Here is an 8,159-nt window from a genome sequence, read left to right as displayed (position 1 = left end):
ATCTGGGCGAGAGTGCGTGTTTTTAGGTAATTGAATGAGTTGCTCGTCATCGGCGCATTCGGGAGGGAACAACCTTGTGGGGTTCAAGTGCTCGGTTTAAGTGGTTGTCCGAGAGTTGCTCGGTATTGGCGTGTGTCGTAGTGGTCGGCTTAGGTACATCCTTAGCCGAGGAGGGTACTCGGGAGGGAAACCTGTAGGGCTTGAGTGCACCGTGAGTGGTTATCCGAGAGTTGCTCGGTATTGGCGTGTGTCGTAGTGCTCGGCCTAGGTACATCCTTAGCCGAGGAGGGTACTTAGGAGGGAAACCTGTAGGGTTCGAGTGCACCGTGAGTGGTTGTCCGAGAGTTGCTCGGTATCGGCGTGTGTCGTAGTGCTCGGCCTAGGTACATACTTAGCCGAGGAGGGTACTCGGGAGGGAAACCTGTAGGGCTCGAGTGCACCGTGAGTGGTTTTCCGAGAGTTGCTCGGTATCAGTGTGCGTCGTAGTGCTCGGCCCAGGTACATCCTTAGCCGAGGAGGGTACTCGGGAGGGAAACCTGTAGGGCTCGAGAGCACTTTGAGTGGTCGGCCGAGGATTGCTCGGCGTCGGCTTATTACGCGAGTGGACTTGCATGAGCGCGGCCTAGACATACAACAAAACAGCAAACAGTATGATGAAATTTGAAAAATTTATTAATGAAGTGCCTCGTTAAAAACCTTGCCGACCCAAAACCCTCCTTAGGGAAAAAAGAATCGGTCAAGGAAAAGAGTGCACTATTACATCAGCTGTAATACACTTTTAAATGCGAGGAGTTCCAAGTTCTCGGAATTGGTTCTCCTGATAGGTACTCCAGCTTGTATGCTCCGTTGTTTAGGTTGTGTCGCACTCGGAAGGGTCTGTCCCAATTTGGGGCAAGTTTTCCTTGTCTCGGATCTTTTCTTGCTTCGCCTGTGACTCTCCAAACAAGATCTCCTTCGCGAAATTCTCTAGGCTTCACCTTGCTGTCGAATCTTCTCTTGTAGCGCTGCTTGGTGGCCTCGGCCACTACAAGGGCTCGGTCTCAGATTTCTTCTACAACATCCAGGTTTGCTCGGAGTTCGACTTCGTTGTTCGACTCGTCGAAGTGGGCTCGACGAAATGATGGTTCTCCAATTTCCACTGGGAGCATTGCGTCGGATCCATATGCTAATTGGAAAGGGTCTCTTGTGTGGTTGACTGGGGCGTGCATCGGTAGGCCCAAAGTACCTCGGGCAACTGCTCGACCCATGCTCCCTTTGCTTCTCCTAGTCGTTTCTTCAACTCTGTCAGGATGACTTTGTTGGCAGATTCAGCTTGGCCGTTCGTTTGTGGGTGCTCGACCGATGTGACCTTGTGTCGTATTCCTAGGCCGGTTAGGAACTCGTTGAGTTTTCGATCAGTGAATTGAAGGCCGTTGTCGGTCACCAGGGTTGAAGGGATGCCGAACCGGGCGATGACATTCTTCCAAAGGAATTTTTGTACTTGATGAGCAGAGATGTTTGCCAGGGGCTCGGCCTCGATCCATTTGGTGAACAAGTCCACGGCGACGATGAGGAACTTACATTGTCCCTTGGCCACCGGGAAAGGTCCAAGTATGTCGGCCCCCCATGTGGCGAACGATTCGCCGGGGGAATGTAATGCAGCTGCTCGGCAACTTGGTGAATTAAGTTGTCGTGCTTCTGACATTGTTGAAACTTCTTCACAAAGGCTCCGCAATCGGTATTCATGGTCGGCCAGTAGTACCCGGCACGCAAAAGCTTGAAAACAGTCGTTCTCGCCCCGGAGTGCATTCCGGAAATACCCTCGTGAACTTCTCTTATCACGTAATCAGCCTCGGTTTGGTCTAGGCATTTGAGTAGGGGAGTAGAGAAGCCGCGCTTGTATAACTGATCGGCGATGATGACATATCTGTTGGCCTGTGTTCTCAACCGTTTGGCCTCAGTCAGGTCGGTTAGAGCGGCGCCATTGGTGATGAATGCCTTGATTTCGGCTCGCCAGTCGGGTGGGTCGCTCTAGCCGGGGTGGTCGGCATCAACGCTTGCTACGACTTCCGCTTCGACACTAGGGTGGTCGATTTGTTGCTGAATGATGGTTCTTAGTTGGCCTGGCTTCATGGTTGCGGTCAACCTAGCCAACTGATCAGCTCGGGTGTTGTCCTCGCGCGGGATGTGCTCGACCAACACCTCTTGAAAGTTTGCCTTCAATTTTTGATAGGCATGGTAGTACTTCATCATGTTGTGATCTTTTACTTGGAAGTTACCGCCCACTTGCTCGGCCACAACTTTGGAATCGGTCAAGCATTTGATTCTCGAAGCACCCATGTCTTCGGCTAGCCTTAGTCCAGCCAATAGGGCTTCATACTCGGCTTGGTTGTTCGAAGCCTTGAATCGAAAGCAGAGGGATTGTTCCAAAACTATTCCTTTGGGTCCCTCCAAAATTACTCCTGCTCTGCTTCCCTGACAATTTGAGGAACCGTTCACGTGAAGGGTCCACCAATGCTCTTCGAATTGGCTGTGGGGATGGAGCTCATTCACGAAGTCGGCCAAGCATTGAGCTTTGATCGGTCCTCTCAGTTTGAAGGTGATGTCAAATTGGGAGAGCTCCACCGACCAGGCCATCATTCTTCCGGCGAGTTCAGGCTTGCCTAAGACCTTAGCGATCGGGCAGTCGGTGTGTACAACTACTTGATGGCTTTGGAAATAATGTCGTAGGCGTCGGGAAGTGTGTACCAAACCGAGCGCCACTTTCTCTATCAACTGGTACCGGGTCTCGAAATCTTGTAGGAGTCGGCTGACAAAATATATGGGAACTTGGGTGCCTTCTTTTTCTTGTACCAAGACCGAGCTGATCACCTCCTCGGATAAAGCCAAGTATACAAGTAGTGGGCTCAGAGGATCAGGTCTCGTGAGGATCGGCGGCGTCGCCAGGGTTGTTTTCAACGCTGCAAAGGCTTCTTCGCATGGCTCGTCCCACGAGAAGGCCGAAGCCTTCCGTAGAAGCTTTGTCATCGGGCTAATTTTGTCGGCCAATCGAGGGAGGAATCGGGACAAGGCGACCAATCTTCCTGCCAGTCGTTGCAATTCCTTAAGGTTGCTCGGGCTTCGCATGTCTAACACGGCCTGACATTTGTCTCGGTTTGCTTCTATCCCTCTTATTGATAGCATAAATCCTAGAAATTTGCCCCCCTTGACCTCGAAGGTGCACTTCTCGGGGTTGAGCCTCATGTTATTCTTGGGTAGTTCACCGAAGATTTCGGCTAGGTCGGTTATGTGATCGGCCAGGGAGTTGGACTTGACCACCATATCGTCCACATAGATCTCGATGTTTCGACCGATTTGACCCTGGAACACTTTGTCCATTAACCTCTGATAGGTCGCCCCGGCGTTCTTCAGTCCAAATGGCATGACTTTGTAACAAAAGTTGGCGCTCTCGGTGATAAACGTCGTCTTCTCCTCGTCGGCCGGGTGCATTTTTATCTGGTTGTAGCCAGAATATGCATTGAGGAAGCTGAATACGGAGTGCCCGGATGCCCCGTCGACGAGTCGGTCTATGCAAGGGAGAGGATAGGCGTCTTTGGGGCAGGCTTTGTTGAGGTCGGTGTAGTCGGTGCACATTCGCCACTTCCCATTCGCTTTTTTGACCAACACCACATTGGCCAGCCAGGTGGTGTAGGTTACCTCTCTGATGAATTTTGCTTGCAACAGTTTCTATACTTCAGCATTTGCGGCCTTTCTCTTCTCGTCTCCCATCTTCCTCTTCTTTTGCGCAATTGGTCGGGCGTCTTGGCACACGACCAGTCGGTGGCATAGGAATTTGGGGTCTATCCCTGGCATGTCTGACGCCGTCCATGCGAATAGGTCCTTGTTGTCTCGAACTGCTCGTTTCACCTGGTTCGAATCGACTTCGCTCAGTTGGGACCCCAAGTGTCTGACTTGTTCGGGGGCTCGGCCAAGTTGAAAAGGAATGAGGTCCTCGGCTGGCTCAATTTGCTCTTCTCCTAACCGAGGATCAAGATCAATGTCTTCCGTCATCTCTCGTCTGACCACGTTCACACCTCTCGTGGTCGCCGGGGTTTTGGCGGGTTCGGTGATAGGTTGCACCTTCAAGCTAGAAAGGTAATACTCTCTTGCTGTCTTCTGATCGGCGTGAACCGTAATTACCTGCCCGTCCCTTGATGGGAATTTCATGCATAAGTGGGGTGTCGAGACAATGGCCCCTAATGCATTAATAGAAGGCCGGCCTAGCAGGATTTTGTACGACGTGTTCGCATGCACCACGATGTAACGAATCTTGATCTCTCGGGAAGACCTCTGGCCGAAGCCGAAACGAGTGTATAGATCAATGCACCCTCTCGTCATCACTCTTTCGCCTAAGAATCCTACTAGTGGCTCGTGATACGGTTCTAGGCTCTCCTCCGGGATCCCTAGCTGCACGAAAGTGTTCCAATACAAGATGTCGGCGGAGCTCCCCTGGTCGACCAAGGTCTTCTTCACAATGAAGTTATGCATCTCAACAGAAATCACCATGGGGTCGTCCTGAACGGGGTCGACGCCTCAGAAATCTCGGTCTGAGAAAGTGATCGGAGGCATCTTCGGTGTCCTCGGCTGATTCACACTATTTACTGATCGTACGGCTCGGAGGTGTCTCTTTCGTGCGGAAGATGTGGAACCTCCCCCGGCGAAGCCTCCGGCTATTGTGTTTATTATTTTCCTTGGTCAATCATTATCTTCTCGGGAATGCCGTGAATGGTCTCTCCTTTCAGCTGACCGGGATCGGCAGCGTCAGTCTCTTGGTGGTGGTGCTTCCTGAGAGTGGTGGTCTCTCCCCCTTGACTGGTGGTTTTGAGGGGTGACGAAGCTCGTGAGGTGACCCTGCTTGATAAGGTCCTCAAGCTTGTCCTTTAGCGCCGAGCATTCCTCTGTCGAGTGCCCCCTGTTTAGGTGGAATCGGCACGTTTTGGCTTTATCGGCTCTAGGGGGTGTGTTCGCCCTTTTCGGCATCACGAGGATCTCTGATGCAAGGGCCTGCTCCATTACCTTAGCCTTACTCGCATTGAGGGGAGTATACGCTACGTAGCGTGGTCCTCTTGGGGGGCGAGTGTTCGAGGACTTGGCATTAGGCTTTCTCATCGGCTCTCGGCCAGATTCTTTTCGGCTGTAGCCCTCTTCGGCCCTAGCCTGATTTCGGGTTTCCGCCAGCTCTTCCATTTGCATATACTTTTCAGCTCGGCGTCGGAGATCATTCATATCAATGGGTGGCTTCTTGTACAAGCTATTCACGAATGGCCCCGGCCTGAGGGTAGTGCTCAGCCGGTCTAACGCCACGGCGGGGTTAAGATCTCCGATCTCCATGGCAATCTTATTGAATCGGTCCATGAAGCTTCTCAGACTTTCCTTCTTTTCTTGACGGACCCCCGCTAAGGCTAACGAGGTCGTCTTGTAAGCTTGCTCGTTGCGAATTGGAGAGTGAAATGAGATGACAACTCGTTGAACGAGTCAATGGAAGAGCTCGACAATCTCGTGAACCAACTCATGGCCCTTCCTTTCAACGACGTGGGGAATATCCGGCACAGGGCGGAGTCATCCTGAGTAGAGAGGGTTGCTTGTGTTAGGAAGACGTTCAAGTGCTCTTCGGGGTCGGTAGACCCGTCGTACTTCTCGATTGGGAGGCTCTTCCAATGGTCTAACAAGGTTGCCTCCATTATCCTTCGGGAAAAAGGATGCCTTAAGGAGTGAGTGGTGGTGTCGGCCTTGTTGCCCACCAAAGAGGTGACTGGTGCTCGGGTCACATGGTCAGTTGGGGCATGATATGCGGACTCCTCTTGAAGAGTGGGAGTCGACGGCACATAGGTCTGATTAAGGCTTCGGAGCTCGGCGTTTTGTCGGGCAGTTCGGCCAACTCCTTGGCATCGGCTTCTCTCTGTCTTTGGATAGCGGCCATTTCCTCGCGCAAAGCGCGCAAGTCATCTTGGAGGTTGAGTTGGGCTCGGTCAGTGTTCGGCTGGACCTCTTGTATCACAGGCTTCGGTTGCGTCTGAGGCATTCCGTACGGGTAACGTTCTTGGTTGGTCATGACGGGATTGTTTTCGAGGTTAGGGATCGGTTGGGTCGTTGTTGATTGTCCTTTGCGCGTTACTACGATGTCTTGGTCTCAGTCGTAGAGTTCAAAGCGGCTGAAAATGTCTCTTCGGTCCCACGGTGGGCGCCAAATGTTCCTGTGTTAGGATACACACTCCTATTATCCTTGTTGTAGCGGGTCGGATCCAGGGTCTAGGTCTTCTCGTTCTTCTCCGAATAGTCTGATGTGTGGGGGGGTGTGCTTGCAAAGACACTCCAACGCTCAAGTAAGTGCTCAGCATAATAAATGCGGTAGTTAAAAGTTAGTTACGTACCTCGTAGGGGGTCTATTTATAGTGTTTCTTATTGGGCTGTGATTAAGGATTGAGCCCCGGGAAATTAGGGGGTTAATCCGGTGCATTACGTAAATTAACCTCTCTGTAATCATCCTGGCGTAAGTACGGGGCTTAGCCGAGCACACCGACACACTCTGTTCAGATTGTGATTGGTCGGCGGGCTCGGGTATTCGGCCAAATCATTCGCAGACTCGGGTATTCGGCCTAGTCGATCATGGATCGGGTATTCGGCCTAGACGGCTACCATATGGTATAAAAAATAAGGAGTCAGCTTCTACCAATAGGTTGTCTAATAGACTAGGATAATTTTTTATGCATATAAGGTATTACAAAAGAAAGAAGTTTCACATTGACTAATATTATCTTTGGAGAATGGTTTATATATCAAGTTGTGATATAGGCATACAAAAAGGCTAGCAAGAGTGATGAGACTCACATGCATGTAGATGGGCCAAGTGCGCGGGTTGTGATGCAAATCAACTTATTTGTTTCCCCCCTTAGCATAAAATATATGAGCTTCTCACAAACTTTAATGTTCTTTTAATATTATTTTAAATGATTTTGAAAATTAAGGAGTTTCAAGAGAGTAATGGTATTAACATTTTCTGAAACTAATAACTCATAATATTATCATTTTAATATTTTTATTTTATGAACATTGGTGTTTTATTACCCATTATTCTCTTTAAATGTGTTTTATTTCGCCTTATGCCCCATTCCTCTATAAATACGCGTCTCTACTGAAGGGAAAAGATACTAAGTAAAGCTCTTTCTTTTCTCTCACACATATCTTCTCTCATTTTATGCTATGGGTTCTAATTTTTTTTCTTGCTAGTTTTGTAGTCTCAATTTATTCTGAGATGTTCCTATTATATCTTAGAGTGTTTGCTTAAATACTACGAATATGTCCTTTAGGTCAATGTTTAACACGCCTCAAGAAATTTATTTGTCAGCTATTTTTACTAAAATTTAAAGAATTTAATATGGCTGACAACATGATCCTCAACCCATCCCCCACTCCTACTCATGCTACTCTAACATATAAAACCAGATTTTAAGGCAAAACCATATTTTAAGGCAACATCCAAACAAATTGTAGATTGGAATCAAGCCAATAAGGTATGTTGCCACATGTTTAATGATTTGTTCAATGTGTATTGTTTCTACAAGGAAAGCAAGTATTTGGGAATCTATCATCTTCAAATATACTGCCGAGGACAAGGGTAAGGTAATAGTTCATCATTAGCAATTACTACCATTGCACCATGATTGAAGACAGATATATCAAATTTCAAATCAATGAGTACCATAAACTACTTAAGGATTTAAAGGCTGAAAACATTACATTGCTTGATGAGTTTGTATTCGAACTACTGATTGAAAAGTCGTCTAAATCTTAGGCAAACTATAAATAATAGCTAAAACACAAACATAAGTAGATGTCGTTATCAGACCTGATCACTCATATCATTATTAAAGATACCAACAAGAAGGAATGTGTTATTAAAGATTGAAGACAATATATGCAAAAGCAAATATGGTGGAAGATAAATCAGCTCAAAAAAGGTATGATAACAAATCTGAGTTCAATAGAAAAAAGAAATTTCATAATAATGTCCCACAAAATATTGCATCTAACCCATCCTTTAAGAAAAAAAAAGGAAATTGTTATGTTTGTGGAAAGTTAAGACATTATGCATCTCAATGCAGATATAAAATGTCGAGAAACGATAATCCTTCTAAGCATAA

General features: G+C 48.1%; 1 protein-coding gene across 1 annotated transcript; it reads right to left on the bottom strand.

The window, feature by feature from the left end:
• Window positions 1-3,705: 3,705 nt before the first annotated feature.
• On the bottom strand, window positions 3,706-4,524 carry LOC145957478 (uncharacterized). The gene has a single exon (XM_083073741.1). The coding sequence runs from the start codon at window positions 4,522-4,524 to the stop codon at window positions 3,706-3,708; it is 819 nt and encodes a 272-aa protein (XP_082929867.1).
• Between the last annotated feature and the right edge of the window lie 3,635 nt (window positions 4,525-8,159).

This window comes from Cajanus cajan, chromosome 4 (assembly GCF_000230855.2).
Source record: "Cajanus cajan strain Asha chromosome 4, NIPB_CcT2T_4, whole genome shotgun sequence".
Lineage (NCBI taxonomy): Eukaryota > Viridiplantae > Streptophyta > Magnoliopsida > Fabales > Fabaceae > Cajanus > Cajanus cajan.
This window is presented reverse-complemented; position numbering and strand designations above follow the sequence as displayed.